The sequence below is a fragment of the Eucyclogobius newberryi genome, unplaced genomic scaffold (assembly GCF_026437365.1).
Source record: "Eucyclogobius newberryi isolate DKJ021-1_F unplaced genomic scaffold, fEucNew1.0.hap1 SCAF_3, whole genome shotgun sequence".
Classification (NCBI taxonomy): Eukaryota; Metazoa; Chordata; class Actinopteri; order Gobiiformes; family Gobiidae; genus Eucyclogobius; species Eucyclogobius newberryi.
In genome coordinates, this window is record NW_027315945.1 from 25,263,223 (window position 1) to 25,282,772 (window position 19,550).

Here is a 19,550-nt window from a genome sequence, read left to right on the forward strand (position 1 = left end):
GTGCACTTACACACTTTGTGCACTTTCAGAAGATGCACACTTCAGTCCAGTGTGTATAGTGTGTAGTGCGAGTATTGGGACAATGACCATGGGCTTCCTGGCAGCCACCATTTTTACAGCAAACAATCCAAGTCTTTCCCTGTGAATAGTGTGCACATTGTCATGGTGTTCTGAAAAACACTTTGCTTTGGTTTTCCTTTCATTATATTTGTCCTGCCCTCTTCTTTACATTCCTTTCCCACAAATCAAGCAAAGCTTTTAAAAATAGCAAATGTCCTTTTCAAAGTAGACACCTTTAAGTGCAGAAAGAGCATTCAGTCATCGATTGCGGCGCTTAGTCCTAAAAACTGCACTTTACTGATTATGCAGCTCTAGCCAAGGGCACCATAAAGCACCCTGCAATTGGCAATTGGTATTTTGGCCTTCAAAACCGGGCAAAGAATTCTACCACAATTATTCTATTTCTGAAATGTTTCAGAAATGATTGCTGAGTGATGCAGATACTCATTTGAATAATCATTGTTTTTCTGTGAAGTTATATATATAACTCTCTCACCTCACCCTCCGCGGGTGGTCTCTATTTCTCCCCCTTCAAGCTCGGGTCCTCTACCAGAGGCCCCTGGGAGCTTGAGGGTTCTGCACAGTATCTTTACTGTTCCTGCACTGCACTTTTCTGGACCGAGATGTCTGATGTTTTACCTGGGATCTGCCCAAGCCATTCCTCCAGTTTGGGGGTCACTGCCCCAAGTGCTCCGATCACTACGGGCACCACCGATACCTTCACGCTCCAGGCCTTCTCCAGCTCCTCTCTGAGGCCTTGGTGTTTCTCTAGTTTCTCATGTCCCTTATTCCGGATGTTACCATCCCATGGAACTGCAATGTCAACCACCACGGCTTTCCTCTGCACCTTGTCGACCACCACTATGTCCGGTTGGTTTGCCATTACCATTCGGGTTGTCTGTATCTGAGAGTCCCAGAGGACCTTGGCTCGGTCATTCGCCACCAGTTTTGGAGATGTTTCCCACTTTGTCCTTGGGGTCTCCAGCCCGTACTCTAGACAGATGTTTCTGTACACTATGCCAGTCCCCTGGTTATGGCGCTCCATGTATGCTGTCCCTGTCAGCATCTTGCACTCTGCAGTTATGTGCGGGGTGGTCTAAGGGCCCCCTTAACACAGCCTACACCTTGGGTCTTGTCTGGTGTGGTAGATCTGGGCCTCTATTGATCTGGTGTTCAGGGCCGGCTCCTGTGCTGCCATGATCAGGGCCTCTGTGCTGTCCTTCAGACCGGCCCTTTCTAACCATTGGTCGGATTTTGTGATATCAGCCACTTCAGTTATGTTCCGATGGTACAACCCGTGTAGGGGCTTGTCCTCACATGATGGTCCCTCCATATTATATAATAATTATATTATAACCCAAATAAATGCAAACTAGTGGTTTGTGATATAGTTATATAAAATCAGATGCTTTTCTTTGCTTTTATGGAAGATTCTGACAATCATGCCATTAATTTTGAATGTTATTGATTGTTGATTTATTCTTAGTTTGATCCTTGTTTTTGAGAGAATTGGTCAAACAAGTAAATCCTGCATATTCTGCATTCAAGCTGTTTTAGCAGGTTAAATAATTTAGGGTTTGCATATCATTGCGTCATTAGCATTTGATATTAATAGTGTACAATCTGCCTTTTAAGAGCTTTGTACTCCTTCGTGCCTATGGTGATGGGTACAGCGGCTCCTTCAATGCAGCAAATCTTTTTAGAAGCAGTAAAAATATTATCAGTGTTTTAGATCAAAGGTTTATGTTTCATATTTAATAGCGGTCATATTTTTTTTGAAACCACAAAAAACTGGAGAGTCCATATGGGCTCTTTGATAGTAGCCCCCTTTGATTCAGTCAGTCATGACAAAACATCAACACCTTAGTTAATGCTGGTGGAACACGAAGTATGCACCTCTTTAATTTGACCGTCTGATTTATTCAAGTGTAAGTTGATGGAGAAGTAGCACCTTAATAAGCTCATAGGCCAGCGTTCTTATGCTTAGAACATATGCAAATAGAGGGATAAACACAGACACCAAACATTGTTCGCGGTGCATATCTGACACCCTAATTAGCGAGGCGGGAGATTTTGCAAGTAAACAGAGATGCCAAAGCCAAAATTAAGGGCTACGTGAGGCTCTAAGAACTCTGAGGAGGCTGGAAGCTTAAGTGCACGTATAACATTTGAACCTTTGACAAATGGGAACATTTGGTAAACAAACATATGGAGTCGACATAACTACTTACTGTGTAAGACTCCTAACTTTAGTGTCAACACAGACAGGCAGGATAATCCCACACATGGCAAAATATACATCTATGTAGAGAATATGCATACGGGTTTTCTGATTTATACAGCGAGATAACTGGAACCATAGCTGCTGATGTGGAAATGTTTTTTTCTTTAATATGCACAGCACAAGTGGGTAGGTAATATTGATAAAAATGAATCTCTGTTTATTTGGAGTATCCTTATAATGATACTCAAATGATGTAATCATATACCGGTAAATAAAGTAAATGTGCAAGAAAGTGTGTTAGATGTACAGTATTAGTCAAGGTTTAAAATGTGAAAACAGTAATCACTTTATACCCTTGTTTGAAATATTACACATGATTTTGTTCAATTTATAGTTTTTATAAATTAAAATGCTTTTGGTCCATTTGAGATAAACTATATAGCCAGTATTCACATTTGTCATATCAAAATTCCAGATATTATCAATAATACGTTCTATATTTCCCTCCTCTATTTAGCTTTCTTAATAGAGATGTCCGTATGCAAAAACCTGGTTGTTTCCCTTTACACATTGGCACTCAGTTTCTTTTCTGATTCAAACGCAGCTGAATCTTAGGGGCACGTTCCCTCCAGCTCCGGCCTCAGTCCTTCTCCTCCTGTTGATGAGACTTTGTGGGCAGGAGTCTGTCAGCTTCATTTACAGAAACAGCAAGGAATAATATAGTGCCAGTGCTGGAATATGTCAGGGCGCATATGAGGCTGTTCTATTAGAAATGGACCCCAGCGCAGCACAATTAACCCCAGCAGCAGGTCCAGGCTGTAACAGCCCAACACCGAGCGATAAATCAAACCTACAGGGAGAGAGCACTACTCCCATTGGCTGATACTATCACCCAGTGGGCCGAGACCTACACGGACTTCTCCACGCAGTTGTATTATTCTGGAGGGGGCAGTGATGTAATAGTTTAGCTCGAGGCAACGGCACCGGGGTTTCTGTGGCTGTGAACCCACCATCTGGACTTAGATCTCAGGGTTTAACTGGTTTGAACTTGAAAAGTGAGAGGTTAGTCGAGAACTATATTGTGGTGGTAATATGGCCTCTATGGCAGCCTCAATTTTATTTCAGTGCTAAAACTAATATAACCAAGCTCTGAAGTGCCCACTGAAGGAGAATGCTCTGGTTTGCTGAGACGGCTTGCACATTTACTCACATTCTTACATTACATTCACTCGAGTACCTATCTAATACCATTTTACTGGTCTGAGTAGATTTCTCATTCCATACAGCGCTAATTGAGTCATATTATAATTGAAGTAACTCTCACTTGACTAAAGGCTTTGGTTACTCTTTTCACTGACAAATGCTTTATGTTACTAAATGATTTGAACATTTGAGTTTCTTGCAAATTACTTTACTCAAAATTTTGTGTCAAACCTTCGTAAATACCAGAATCTAATAATTATTTGATGCTTATGTCTATTAGATACATTAGTTCTCAAACCAAGATCAGATTTGTCCAAACAGTTACTTTTACAATGGCAGTTACATTCACCCTTACATAGTATGATGTTACTTTTATTTAACATCTGAAGACAATGACTGTGGCAGAAGGCAGTTGCGGTGCTTCTGAAGACGTAATTGGTATTATAGTCCTCTTACGTAACGTACAGGAAGAAGTAGAAAAAAGGAGGACGAGAAGGGCATGAAAACTGTAAAAGCTGTAGTTCCAAAAAGCAGTGCTGTGACCACAAAACAATTAAATACATCCATACATAAACTAATCATTGTGAGGCCAAATTTGTGATTATGATTAGGGCTGCAACTCATTTTGCTAATCCATTAGTCCAGAGATTATTCTTTCAATTAATCTTCTGGTTAGTTTAGGATGCAAAAGTCTCTCGATGAAAAGATTTTTACTAAATTTGACTCATTGAGCACATTTATGGAGTGTTTTCATCATGTCATAAATGTACTTTTCTCAGCTCATGTTTTAGAACAAGTTAACGATTATACGATTAGTAAATTAATTGACAATTACTCGGTTAACTTGTTGTGGCCCTGATGATGAGGTAAAATGCCTCTTTCTTGTGGTCTGAACCTTGTCATGAGGGAATTGTGTCTCGTCCCGTCCCTACAAATGACTAAAGTGAGAGTTCAGGTACTTGAACTCTGAGGTTAAACCAGTTCCAGGGAAAGTTTTTCTTTTGTCCTATGCTGTGTGAAACACTTTCTCTGCTCTCCGTAATGTAACCTATAAAGACTGTGGCTGTCATCTGTAGTAAAATGGAGAGTTATGAACCATGTTTTGTCTCACACAGAGTCATTTTTGTTTAACGGCGGATTAGCAAAAGGTATGGAGCGTGCAAAGCTGTGGACACAGGGTCACCTTCAAGACCTTCAGTTGTTTCTGTTATTGTCAGATCTTTCTTCATGCATTGTGCTCTTATTAGAGATTGTCCAATATAAATGTTTTTCAGCCAACACCGATGTCTGATATTTGTCCTTCTGTTATGGCCAATATTTTTTATTTGATGATGTCGATTTGTGATCTAAGACACAGAGGACAGACTGGACACACAGAGTCTATAGGACAGAGACAAATGCAGGCAAAATTGATTTTAGCACGGATACATAATATGACTATTCTAGGGCTGCACAATATTTAATTTTTTTGCAATATGTGATAGCTGTGAAGTACTGCAATATTGATATTATTGAGATATTTTTTTGACACAGTAGTTTCAGTTACATTAATAGAAATATGTCTATTGCATAATGTATTCGTCAAACTGTAAAAGAAATACAAAAAATAAAAGCTAAAACAGACTTCTATGCCAAGTTAGGCAGAATACGGAAAGTAAAATCATCAATAAGAAATGGCCTTTTTCAAAATGGTTTCATTATAAAAAAAAACCAGGTAAATTCTGTATGATGGAGTGGTGTTATTGCAATATATTTAGCCAACATTGAGATATCGATTAGGGATTTAACGTTATGCAAATCTCATGGTAATATCATCACGATCTTTATTTCACAATATTGTGAAGAGGTACAATATTTTCTTTTAAAAATGCCTTGACAAGTGCGTCTCATTACGAAGTCCAAAGAATCAAGTTATAAAGTGCTTAAAAGCTGTTATTTATTCATGTTGCCTGCACTGAAATGGAGCAAAGAATCATGGTCTATGTTCAGTAGTAATGTTATTTTTACCTGCAGTGTAAAAAATATTGTAAACATTTGATATATTGTCACGACCCATATTATTGTGAGACTTTTGTCTATAGGAAATCTCTTTTTTTGGGGGTTATTGTTACATCCCAAATATTGATACTTTTGCCATATTTGCTGCTCTAGCTCATCTCTGCCCAGTGCAAACTGCCCGTTTCTGGGCTGGAATCACAGGCTTTAATGTGAAATATGGCACCAGATACAGAGAGCAACCACTGGAGCACATTATTCAGGACCCAAGAGCTATTGAAGCCGTCGCTATTAAATATAATTTGAGAAATTTGCTTTTTGGGATGTGTTGTAGTAGTTTGTGTGGTATTATGATAATCACCACATTCCCTAGGGTGCCACTTTTCTAAAACATTTATTGCTGTTTGTGCATGTCTTTTGTGAAAATGATCTGAGGTCTGTAGTTTGTTTGTATGTTTTTGCAGGAGGGGTAATTCTGCAGCGGGGGCAATTATTGCTTTTGCCAGAGCCTGTGGTCTTTTGTGTAGGTCCATGAAAATTATAGTGTGTTGGTTGTCAGATTTGTTTGTGCCCAGGTCCGTACGAGAAAACATTTCATTTGGTGCTGTTGGAACATGAAAAGGCTGCTCAGGCTTTTCACCAATCAGGCCATTTTAAAGACTGCAGTGTTTGGTTTAAAATTGCCACAAATCTCACTTCCTGATGTCAAACAGTTTCCTAAACACAATGTGATAAGCTCATCTTTAGCTCAGGGTCAGGGATTGAAGCTGAGATAGTGAGAATACAAACATTTTATTTTAATTTAATTTGTTTTATAAAAAAGAATTTGGCCTTAAGGATTTATTACATAGGAACGTTTAAGCGTGAATTGGGGATGAGAGAGAAGGGAGAAGCCTGGCATACGTGTGCTGATGCCTTAACCTCTCGACCACCGGGCAGCAAACAAACACCATTTGAACAGTTCATTTTAATGGTCAGTTACCCGAAAGAATAGAAGGGAAAAAAAAACTGAAAATTAACTGCAGAATACTCTTTTACTTTTTTGCCTTTTTATTCTCTGATGCTTGTTTGTTTGTATCTTTTTTTTGTGTAAAAAAAAAAGATACTTCCAACTAACAAAATCCCCAGCTAAAATGTCTGATCTTGTCTTTCCTCTTGTGTCCAGCGGCCGGCTGCACTTTCGAGGAGGACTCTGACCCGAGCCTGTGTGACTTCACTCAGGGGGAGGACGATGACTTTGACTGGATGTTGTTCCGGACGTACGGTTCACCTTTCTCCAGCCCGGACCTCCTGAGGGGTGAGTGCCCGCCCCTCTCTCCGCCTGCTTATTTGCAGTGCATCCATTTTGTGTGGAGGTGCCTTTTTTGTGGTCCACGCACTCAAATAAGGTGTTTGTTTGTGACAGTGGGTGTCTATATGCAAATGAGGAATGTCCAATGGCTTTTGGTGAATGATAATGAAATAGCTGAGTTCCAGTCAAACCCCAAGGATAATTTCATGTAAAGTAGTCTCATAGGGTTCATGGAAACAGATTTTTCCTGCCCTCATTGCCACTAACATGGGGTGCCACAGGGAGAGGCCATGCATAGTTTATAAGGTACCCCTCCACAGCGGCATTAACAAACACCTACGGGGATCTGACAAAGACAAGAGTGCGTTTTCTGTTCCTCAGCAGAAAGTTCATGCCTGGAGCTGGTGGCGGTAACGCTCGTCTGTAGGGCGCTATAAACTGTGATTAGTATGCGGAAGATAGAATAGAGCTTTATAACTTGATCAATGTGAGCATCCCAGGGTGATAAAACTAAATTATATTTGCTCATTTTTGCTCGTAGCTTAAAATAAGACTTTTGTTCAGATATCTTTTCAGGCAGCCACTTAACAAGGAATGTGAGACCACCATTTGAACTGCCCCGAATCAATGCTTTCTTAGAGTCAAACAGAGACAACAGGGCTGTGCTATGAAAAATTCTTACATTGTGACTTATAAAAAGGGATTTAATATTGCTCTTTGACCACCAGCTTTTTAAAATTTAAAAAAATGAAGTCTCAAAAAACTTGTCAAATGTGTGCAATAAAATGTTTGAATCATCTTAATTTAAACACTAACCTGCAGTTTGACGTTTCTTTCCAGAGTGACTTTTTTATAGTCGATAGCGATGTACTGAATAGAATACATTGTGGAAATGCGGAAAGACATTCTAGAAATACATCTGAATCTTATTGCAAAGAGTATATTAGATGTAATAAGTTTCTTATTGAATACTCATGGATAGTGGTCACCTGCTCAAGTTCTAAACACACTTCTTGTTTAGAAAACGACGCCCCACATCTGCTCCATAGTATGGCAGTACATTTACCTAGCTTGCATTAATTGAGCTACACATTTATTTACTTTTAATTACCTTGAAAAGCATGCCTTATAACTGGCCCTATGGGGACATGTGTCTTTTCAAATAGACTTCTGAACTTGAGCCAATCCTCCACTATTACTCTTACACCATGTGCACCTCACATCATCAGGATTCAGGGGAGACTGTACAGAGCCGCAGCCGCCAGCCAATTCACAAAAGGCAATGGGATGATTATTCTTTTCCCTTTGGGTTTAATTAAAAAGTACCTCCACGGCATTTAGATCGATCTGAGCTGAGGTCCTCCTGAGAGGAGCTTGTGCACTGATGGAGTCAAATTAACCGAACAGTAGAAGTTGCTTAAGATCGCCATCAAAACATCATCTTTGGTCACTGGAAAAAATACCATCTAAGATAAGACAAAAGCCAAGCATTTTCTAATGAAATTAATTGAGAAAAACATGCTACCACACTTGAAATAATAACAAAGCTTATTTTAAGTCAAAAATCAAGATAAATAAGACTTAATTTGACGACTTTTTAACTTAATGTCTTATTTAAGATTGTACATTTTCCCAGTGGTTACACTCTCCTGTAAACTAAACAAATATATTTATGGCCAGGTACAAAAGGGGATGGGAATAAAATAGACATTTTTAAAGTTCATCTTCAAGACATTTTAGAATTTTGCCCTTTTGATATTTATCTGACCATTGCATTGTGTGTTGCTCTTAGCGTTGGCCCTTTGTTGAGCGCACTTTGACATTTTCACTGTCATTTAGAATAACCTCAGCCCAAATTCATAGCAGAAAGCCCATTTTTGTTATCTCCGCCTCGCGCTGCTATAGTGTATCACAAGGGGCCGACGCAGCAAACTAGACTTTATGAGATAAGGCTATTTACATAGGGCCAGTATTAACTTTGTGGGGCTGGGAAAAATCGGTGCCGAGGGAAGATTAGTAAACACAGCTGAGATTGCAGCAGCTTGTGGCTCCCTGGAGAAATATTTCTCTACATTTCCTGCCAAAGAAAAAAATAGCTTTATAAAAACGGCAAGACAAAATACCTTGAGCTCTTAATACAAATTTAGTTATCACTTGTGTTATTTTAAATGCCATCAGATTTTCTACTGATAAACGTTTCTCCTTTTAATAAACAAGTCAGCCCTTCCCCGTGATGAAACTGTTGTAGCGAAGATGATTAATGCGAAAAGTACGAGTCTGATTAGTGAAGCCCAAAGGGAGAAATCCACACCTCTAAAAGCATCACGTCCTGAGCCCCGAGTTGCAGACAGGCTTGTATTTTTCAAAGATGTTATTTGTCTTGCATTAACACAAGGGAAAAGCCTGCAAGCCAAACTTTTTTGTTGTTGCCTTGACCTCAATTTGTCAAGTCAATATGTATGTTTAGCCCTCAAATCTCTCAAAGGCCGCTGCTTTCATGTAGACACGTCCATCTCTCACAAATGAGTTAATGCCAGAGAAAAAAGAAGTATGTTTTTTTTTCTAACAGGGAGTGTGGATCAAGCTACTACCAACCTGGCACCAGCAAAAGTGACGCTCAAAATGTTTTTGTTTTTATCATAATTCATGCATCTTTTCTACTGCCTTTCACGATATCTGCTTCTTCAGGCAGTTCCCACTTCACTGTGATTGGTTAAATCCATCTGTCACTCAGAGCATGATGGAGGCAATAGTAGGAGAGGGTGGGTTATCGGATATTGGTGATATCGGTGATATTGGAGGGTTTCTCCAGATCGGTATCTGTACTGCCCCATATATATATATATATATATATATATATATATATATATATATATATATATATATATATATATATATATAGAACAGATATATCTATAGATATATATATATATATATATATATATATATATATATATATATATATATATATATATATATATATATATATATATAGATCTATAGATATATCTGGCGCAGCGCGGAGCAGACAGCTGTGGGGCTACGTCACGGGTGGGCGGGGCACACACGCGCTCTGAGACTACGTCACGGGTTGGGCGGGGGAGCCAGATCGCTCTTCGCAAGGGTGGGGGCGAATATCAAACCAAGCCGTCTGCATTTCCGGGTTGGTGAGGGGGTCCAAGGTCTGGGTGATATTTCTTAACTATTATGTTAAGGGTGTTGCACAACCCTTATTATTATCAATTATACACTTAGGATACACTACGAAACGTGAAAAAAAGCATGTTATGGCACCTTTAAACAGAGAATCACTGAATCACCATGACGATATCAACAAGAAACTGCACCGTCATCGAGATCACACTTTCATCCATCTATAATATTATAAACCATTTTATTTTACACCAGAGTGAACCTTGTCAAAAGGGTTCATAAGCCAGTCCCAGATCTCACAAAGGAGGGCCAAGGTCAGACTCTTTTCTCCCTGTGTTAGTTCTGGTATTCTGTTTCCCCCCCATCTCCAAAAATATTAGGTATATTATAACAAAAAAAAACGTTTTCTTTACACACTTTAGTTTAAATTTACACCAAATCCACCTAAAAAATAATTTTATGTTATATGAAGATTGTTTTGGGTGACCTCAGAAGCACAAAAAGTAAAGAGGATGAAGTGGAGAGAGTACATTTTAATAAAGTGCTTCAAAATATTCCTTCTGTGTTCATTATATTCATTTTTTATTTAGTTACATAATTACATAATTTAACCATAACCGTTTATTTCATTTATGTCCGGAATGAGACACTTTAAGCACTAACATTGAATTTTCATTTGTATTCAGTAGAGTGACATTCCATTTCTGTATAACATGTATTCATGTCATTCATAAGTTTCAAAAATAAAGTAAATTTAATAAAATGTCCAAACCGTAGACTACTAAACTATTTTGATCGGCTTTACATGAAAGGTGGCTGTGAAAAGCCCTCTTAGACATGTTATGACTTCCCTAGGACACTGCTCTGAACAGTGTGGCGAGGTCACTGTGGGTCAGTCGGGACGTAATGCTGCAGTTGGTCTCTTGCAATAACCTTAATTCATCCAGTCAAACACATACACTCGCCTTCAGGTGCAGCGCTGTCATCTGTTAGCCTCTAAGGACAATGTCACATCTCTGTGCGCTGGCTATTTGTCACCTCTGACCCCTGTCCGGCACCCTGACTGTGTGTCGCAGTGACCTGGGTCTGTACTGTACTGTAAAGGGAGGAATAACAAGTGAACACCATCCCACCGGCAAGAAAAACATGCTCTCATTTCCTCTTGTAGCCAATCTTCAGCTTTCTTTTTTTAAGCTAAGAAATATTTAGCAATTTAAAAGCTTCATAATTGTCAGTAGCATTGTCTCCTGAGAAAACCAGCTGAATGAATGTTTTTATTAACTGGTGTAACATATTCACATTGTGCCCCGTGGATACAATGATTCAGTCAAATGAAAGGGCAAAACACAACACATTTAAGCAGAACAAATATAACACTTATTGTAGGCCAAACCAACGAATACGTCATAATCCAACAAATCATTTGGCGATTTACTGACCCCTGTGGCTGGAGTTAGTAAAGCATCCTCACAAATCCTTACAAATACAAAAAAAACATTGTTTCAATTGTCACTTTCAATTCCACTAATTTGACCATTTTGCAATACACTTTATTTATAAAATAATATATCTAGAAGCCTTCTGTCACCATATTTACACCTTTATTTGGTTGATAATGGAGTCAAAAAGTATTGTTTGACTAGTCGACTAATCCTGGATGTTGACTTAGTGTTAGTGCAAACCGTATTTTCCGGACTATAAGTCGCACCTTTTTGCATAGTTTTTGCCGGGTGCGACTTATACTTATTTTAACTTTTATACTTATACGTATACTTCTACTCCGGAGCGACTTATAAGTGATATTATTTGTTATTTTCACACCGCATTTCATACTACAGTGCAACTATACGTTTTTTTCTTCTCTATTATGCATTTTTGGCTTATGCAATTTAGTGGCACATATATTTTATGGCATTAAAAGAAGGGCACGTGAATATTCATAATGTGCCAGTTTTTGACCTGAAAAACAATAATAAGTCATCTGTTTTTCTTTTTTATCAAGAGTATCAACAGTAAAATCCCTCCAGAAATATATTCGTCATGCCCTCCATCTGTGCATCCAAGAAACTGAAAACCAAAAACCTGTTTGTTAAATGGTAAACATTGCTTCTTCAGTGTTTAACAGATGTGTTTGTGCACTGTTCTTGCCATAGTTTATCCAATCAAAAGCTGGAATTGGAACCTCTTCACAGGCGCCTGTCGTTTGGTGCTACACTGAGGCTTAAACTGGCGGGTCTATTAAAACAGTCATCCCTTTGTGATTGCATGTAAAAATAATATGCTTTTGAAGTAATTAGGTTTGAGATTTTAGTGGTAAACATAATTTCCTGGGGTTAAACTTTGGGTTAAAAAACAAGAAATGTTAGAAATGTATAGTATAGAGTAACAGTAGATTTTTGGAGCACTCATTGAGAGGTAGTGGCTAATTAAAACACCTAGCATCTAATTGAAACAAACAAACAATTAGTGCGATTGAAAGCTTCAGGGTCCATATGAAAACCCACAACGTTCAAACTGATTAATTAACTGTTAAATGTTCTAAAGAAGAGGTCCACTTTGATGACCAATAACTTACAACTTGAAGAGAGGGTCCCAGTTATTAGTATTGGTTCAATATTGAAAATGTAGAGACAAACATTTGTCTCGTTGTCTCATTTCCTGTTTATCGACAGTGAATTCCAAATGGAACTTAAGCTAAAAATGTGTCTGTTTACACAATAATGCCACAAATTTCTTTGTATGACTTTATAATTGAGACATGATAATCAAGAAAAATCTGAATGAAACAACAATTTAACATCAATTTGTTGGCCAAATATCCATATCGGACCATCCCTAGAGCAGTATCCTTTTTTTCCCTGTTTTTATGTCTTCCGGCTATTATAAAAACGTATTCATATCAGAAAAGCAGTGGAGAGAAGCAGGTCATTTCTTGGCTAACAATTTGGCTGACAAACACTTGAAAGGGGAAAATTACATAGCATTTAAGTTGCTATTTTAGGAAATAATCTTGAAAATGGCAGTGAAAGAGATTTACCATTGAGTCATATTAGCACAGGTGAAAAGTCTCTTGAAGCATACAATATCAGCACAGTCTGTAAAAAGGCAATTGTGGTTAAACAACACAATGAGCATCTTGCAGTATAAATTAGCCTTGTGCTCTCAGATAATTGGTTCCATCTGACAATGAGAAATTGGGTCTACAGGAAAATGAAACACAACAAAAATAAGTTTTGCTTTCTTCAAACTTTTTACCTCTGCCACACTTTTCCCTCAGCCCAGTTTACAGCATCTGCAGCTATTTCAAGCACACAGTGTAATTTGAATATGTTCACAACTTTCACAAGCTGGCATTTGGGAGCCTATATATGCATTTGAGATTTTTCATGCGATCTCCTTTAGCACAGAGGTTATGTATAGGCGCCGCGTCAGGCTAAAGGAACTTCTGCTGTATAAACGATGAGATATGAGCATAATCCCGTTTCGATTGAAGTTTCACATTGTCATTGATCAGCAGGGTTTTAACCAAATCGCTTGAATCAAAAATCGATACCCTCGTTTTGACCCATCTTTCTGTCCATCTGAAGACACCCATCTCCAGACCTTACCTGGAGTATTGGACTATTATGAATCACGAAGGTTTTGCTTGATGTGTGCATTTTATTTGCACTGGCGGAAAAAAGTTGTTTTTTTGTTGTAGAGGGGAAAATAAGTTCCATGACAAATTATAGATACTAACTCACTACTAATGTGTTTCATTTTGTCGTTTATTTATTGTAGCTTAGTTTTAAATATTATCGTTTATCGTGATATTTCACTGAAGCAATATGTCGCTCTTCAAAATATGTTATTTTTCACAGCTTTTTATGTCATGTCTCTAGTGCCTGCTCTTTTCACAACGCAAGTGTTCTTTTCTCCTCTCTAGGGTTAGTCCTGAGTCCTGCTGTAAGGTAAAGGATAAAGATGAGCGTCTTCATTCTGGTTTGTGCATTTACTTTGTGCAGTAGGAGGTTGACTGACTGCCTTGGCCTTTGCACCAACTATCACGCCCATACGTTCTCTATATTTTACGCCTCTATATAGACCGTGACTTCACAGTAGCAAAAAACAGATGAAGGTCAGATGTGAAACGCAGTACTTTATGCTTATTTATGGGCATTCCTCTGCCAGGTCAATATGGGGCATTGCATAGCTATTCTGTTGACAATGTAATTATCATTCTCACACTTTACGTTCCCTACAGTTTTAATAATGAATAAGGGCCGAGTAATGCGGAGTGATTGAATCCTAATGGTCCAGGAATGTCTCCAATTAAAATGTCCCCCAGGAGATGCAAACATTGGTATTTTTCCAAGCTAATTATGTTGAAAAGCACAAGAGAAAATACTGATTGATGGTGTCGGGGCGCCTTGGTCTGGATCAGAGAGGAGTGGCTATCAACCCAATAAAACTGCACTAAATTCTGTCATGTGTTTGCTGCTTCAGTGCCCCGCTCACTTTACTCTGAGCTCCATGGGTATGTCAGGCTGCTCTTATTTATTGATATGAGTGTGTGAGCACAATGGGAACAGGATAAGCAATTATATTCAGTCAAGAACAACCTCAGGAAGTCAATTGATATGACACTATTGTGATTTTTGCTTTACTGGAATCTGTTCCAGCATATGGGCGTTATCGGGTTTACACTTCACTATTTCGAGGAAAATTCACCCGATATATTATATAGAACGCCTGAGAATCCAAAGAAAGACAATTTCTTTGAAATTATTTAGCTGAAATGTAAAGTCGAGCTATATAAAACGTGGCATCCTTTGAATAAGGCAATAGAATCCGTGCAGTTAATTGGGTTTTAAACACTTTAAAGACTCCTCGTTTCACTCCCAGCACCGATTGACGCTCTCTCGCTTTCAAATTATTTCTAAGTTGCTGACTCTTCTATTCAGCGGTGCTATTCTCCTCCACAGGCATTATTTTCATCGTGAGCTTGACTGCTTTTCTACGGTAAATATAAGGTGCTTCTCTTCAACTACTGCTGCTGCCACTGCCATGAAGCCACCATCATCCGCCTTCCCCCGAGACCCTGGTTCATATTTAAGCGTTCCCACTGGGACAACCGCTCGCTCCACCAAGGATTCATAAAGTGGCTCAGTCTCCATAAAGCATCTCATAAACTCTGACAGACGAATAAAGAGAAGTTATTAAAAAAAAAAAAAAAAGAGTGAATGTGGGCGATGCGTTGTGCTCCACATGCACATTAGTATAGTGACGGCGCGAAAGCACTGTGTATATTTTAAGCAACTTCTCTTCTGGAATGATCAGGGAGAAAAGAGTGTGATAATGGCGAAAGTGAATACTCTTTACTAATGCCATAAGTCTGTATCCGTATGCCCCCATCGATCGCGTGCTGCTTGGTTTAATGATTTGAGTGTGTTTTCTCTTTGCGCGAGTAGTGGGGGCCAATCTCGCTCGCCAGGAGGGGTTTTAGAGTGTAGGTTATTTTATCTCCATTTGCGGGAACAACATTGATTTTGAGACGTATTGGATGCTCTTGAGGCCACAGCTGCTGCTTTTTGGCGAGACCACGAAATGCCAAGAGGCTGCTTGAAACAATAAAGAAACATTTCACGACTCCTTGTGAGAGCTTAAAGGGCAAATGACAAGTTACATATTTCACAAAAAACATAGTGAACATGATTATATCTAAGATTTAGCTTAAAATGTCTCCAGTTTGACGTATTTTGTCATTGAACTTGGCTCTACTTCCTGGAATTTTCTACTTTTATTTTTCCAATTTCCTTTACAAACTGCAATTTGACTGATGTAAAACTATGACACTTTATTATATATATATATATATATATATATATATATATATATATATATATATTTATTTTTACCACACACTACCCCACCAAACAAACTAATAATAAATAATCATGAGAACCTGTCAGCTGCATTATAATCACTTTCTTGCCCTGTCGGTGTCTCTAAATTTAAGTATTGTCATCCACAAGCTTCTGAAATTGATATGTAAAGGCACAGCTATGGGGCGCAGTAATTTGCATTAAATCGTGTTAACTGAAATGATAATGAACGCGAAAGGCCTGATGCAAGCAGAACGACGAGCCGCAGATGGATGGCTATTGGAATTATAACAATAAGCAATATATTATCGCAGGCCTCATGGGGTTCTCCCGCCCGTGCATATGTGTTGGCTGTCGTTCACTCGCTTTGGCCCACATAGAGATATAATATCTGACATAACCCCCTGCATATGATTTAAAATGAGCATAAGGCAGGTTCCTGGTGGATGTTCCTGGTTCTATGTTGTAGAAGCCAGTCTAAATAATGCATAAGTGTCTGAGATAGTGGCGTGATTTGAAGGCTTGTTGAGTGACAGTTTGCACATAATCCCCCGGCGTGTCAGTCTAGTTAGTATGCTGTCCATCCAGGTGACTTTAACCAGAGTGCTTATAATTGGCTCCTCAAGCTCCAACAAACTTTATTGTTTCCCATTACCTCTCTGGAAGAAGCTTAATGCCGCTAATAAATAGATCATTACTGTATCACGGCAGATGACGGCAAGAAATGTTATTGACTGGTTTATTAAGATTGAAGGACGCATGAGCACTTCAGATTTGATGATTGTCTGTTTTCATTTATTACACAGAAGTTGTGACACTGTAAATTGTTAATCAACCCAGAAGTGCTATTGTTTTATACTTATTTAGGGTGAGCATAACCAATTCTAAATCAGGACTTAACTGGGCTTAAACCAGGACCAAACTAGGACTAGAATCAGCATGATCTACGGCCAAACTCAAAATTGAGAACCAATCTGATGTGGAAAATGATATGTATTACACCACATTCATACTAGGCAATGTGGGTGAAGTGTCTTGCCTAAGCACATGACAACAGTTTGCAACAGAGTCACTGCTGTCCCATTGTGGCGCCTTCCCAGCAGTCTCCCATCCAAGTGCTAACCAGTTTCAACACTGCTTAGCTTCCAAGATCAGACGAGATTGGGCATTGACAATAGTGGTATTCGTAGTTAATTTCTACGCAGCTTGTTTTAAATTAGACTGAAAGAATAATTTTATTGTTATTTATTGACCGTTAGTGATGTTTAATTTTTATATTTGTTTAATTACCATCTGTGTATTGATCCATCTGTCGATCTATCCATGTCTATCTAATGTTAGTAGACATATCTAATCACATTTTGAAACATGTATGGTGCAGAGGGCCACAGAGGACATGACAATTAGGTGAATCAATCAACATTTTGCTTTTGATGTAGTTTCAGTGAGCCATTACACCCTCAATATGGCTTGGGACATTAATTACAGGTCTATATCACATCAAAATGTTTGTTTTTAGGTTAAGATGGTGGAAATTTTACAAGATTAAAATTACAAATGATGCATTTTGACTCCCCTGATCTAATTATCTGGACTATGCAGACTCTAAAAAACACATAAGATAATTATAACAAAGACAATGGCATTATTAAATAAAAATGTCATAAAATTAACACATTCTAATTTTCATAAATAATATACTTCATTTGTAAATATTCTCCATCTTGTCTTCACTCACCGTTATTTGGTTGATTATATATTTAAAAAGTCTCAATGTACAACAGAAATAATTGTTCGACGACTAAAATAATTGTTAATGACAGCTCTAGTATGTCATTGAGATGCCTTGTTGTCAGATCTGTCCTCCCATTGTTGCCCCTAACAACACCACATTTGTAAGTCTTTCAAACGCGAAACACTTTTGTTAACGCACCAGCTCACTTTTTTTTTTAACCCTAATTATCACTGTGACACTCCAGTTGTTGTCGTGTGCCCAGCCTCTCAAATAAGTGGTTTTAAATGCACAAGGAGGTCTCTGAAATGATTGGGATCAGCACTTTCTTATTTTTAAATGGCGGTTCTTTATGCCTAAAAGCCTTACCTTCTCTCGGATCTCTGAGCGTATAATGTCACTGATGCAAATGAGTTAACACGAGGCAATGGTGCGGATAATCGAGCACTAACGGTCCGGTGGTTCTGTGTCCACTTCTATCGCACACCTTTACTGATTAATGGGCCTCTCTCTAAAGTCCTCGCCTATAACTCAAAAGTCTGAAAAGCTGAAGAAATACCTGGCCATCTGTTTTGGTAATTGCAAAGAAAGGCACCTAGCAGTAACTTAAATTATTTAAATTATATATTTTCAAGCTGGTGCTGAAGATATGAGGCCTAATTTGTCGTTTTGTATTCCCCCCAAAAGTCATTAGAAAAAGTTTGGGATCGGGATTTGTTTGAGGAAATCAAATGTGGGGAGAAGAAGATATTGAAAATTAGAAAAAGGCAATTATACGCTAGATTAGTGCAAATATGTTGAAAAGCAAAAAATAGAAACTGACTTGATTTATCAAATTATGTAATATTCAAATGCATAAATTACCCATAGTGAAGAACTTGGTGTACTGAATCAATACCGCATAACAAATGTCTTGTTAAGTTGATAATACACACAGATATGCTGTATTGTATTTTTTTTTGTCCATGAGACTTATTGCTGTACCAAACTTAAAAATGTGAAAATTAAATTATTTGCTATAGTCCACATGTATTTTTCACTAATGCATTTGTAGCATCCTAATTATTCACCGTAATTAGTTTATAAACAACTCTGCATTGCCGCAAGTTTTTCCATCACGGTAGAGCCAACAACAAGCGGCATGCTAGCAGAGCACTATGTGGTTTGCGGAGAATAAAAAGCTCTATAATTACAGGCACACAGTGCATAAATGACACATTTTTACCAAAATACATGCTTTTAAAGTAAATATATCCTGAAGCAAAACAGATTTTACTTTATTCCATGAAAAATATTGGGTACAGCTCCTTTAAACGGTAAAATAAATGGAAAAGTAAAATAATGCACTTCAAGGCTTTCCTTTATTTCACAGTATTTTATCGAGGCTTTTACCTGTAGCCCCTCAGAAGATGTGAAGAAAGCACATGATTTTCCTGTAAATGTCAAATATGATGGAGTGTTTGTCCATTTTAGACCGTCCTTTGAAATGAAAGACGTCCTTTAGGACTGTAGTGCCAGCTTTTATGACATGTGTGGAATTACTCCATTCTCTTCCACTGTCATTACTACCTTTTACTGCTCCCATCAAATTTGCTTGCCACTTCCTACTTTTACAAATATCGAATGCAATTTACGGCATAAAACCGCCGATGCCTTTTGTCGTCGCCATCACACAACGTAGCTGTATAGGTGCCACAGCTTGAAGCCCCATGCACAATCGTTCTGGAAAAATAGCACTTCTTGATTTTTCTTAGCGTTCACAAAAAACGATAACGCTGCAGTGACTGTACAATGGTGTGATGATGTGAGTGTTGTTGTAATGGCAGTGAAAAGCCTGTCCCTCCGAGGAACACTCCCAGGTTGTTACAGCTAATGACTGCTGGGCTTCTCTGTGTGGAGCTGTCGGAGCGCATTTGCTCACAGATTAGTATCAGGCCACGTTGCAGTGGCAGCAGGGTAGGAGCCTCTGCCACACCAAGGCACCACTGGCATCTGCTGGCAACAGAAGAGATGGTAAAATGTGGAAAA

The 19,550-nt window shown here is 38.5% G+C and overlaps 1 protein-coding gene across 4 annotated transcripts in view; it reads left to right on the forward strand.

The window, feature by feature from the left end:
* ptprub (protein tyrosine phosphatase receptor type Ub) overlaps positions 1 to 19,550 on the forward strand; it is a 192,457-nt gene that overhangs the window by 60,407 nt on the left and 112,500 nt on the right. For all 4 annotated transcript variants that reach the window (XM_072461221.1, XM_072461222.1, XM_072461223.1 and 1 more), the window contains exon 2: positions 6,648 to 6,779. In XM_072461221.1, the coding sequence (XP_072317322.1) occupies positions 6,648 to 6,779 (132 nt within the window). The remainder of the gene's footprint in view (positions 1 to 6,647; positions 6,780 to 19,550) is intronic.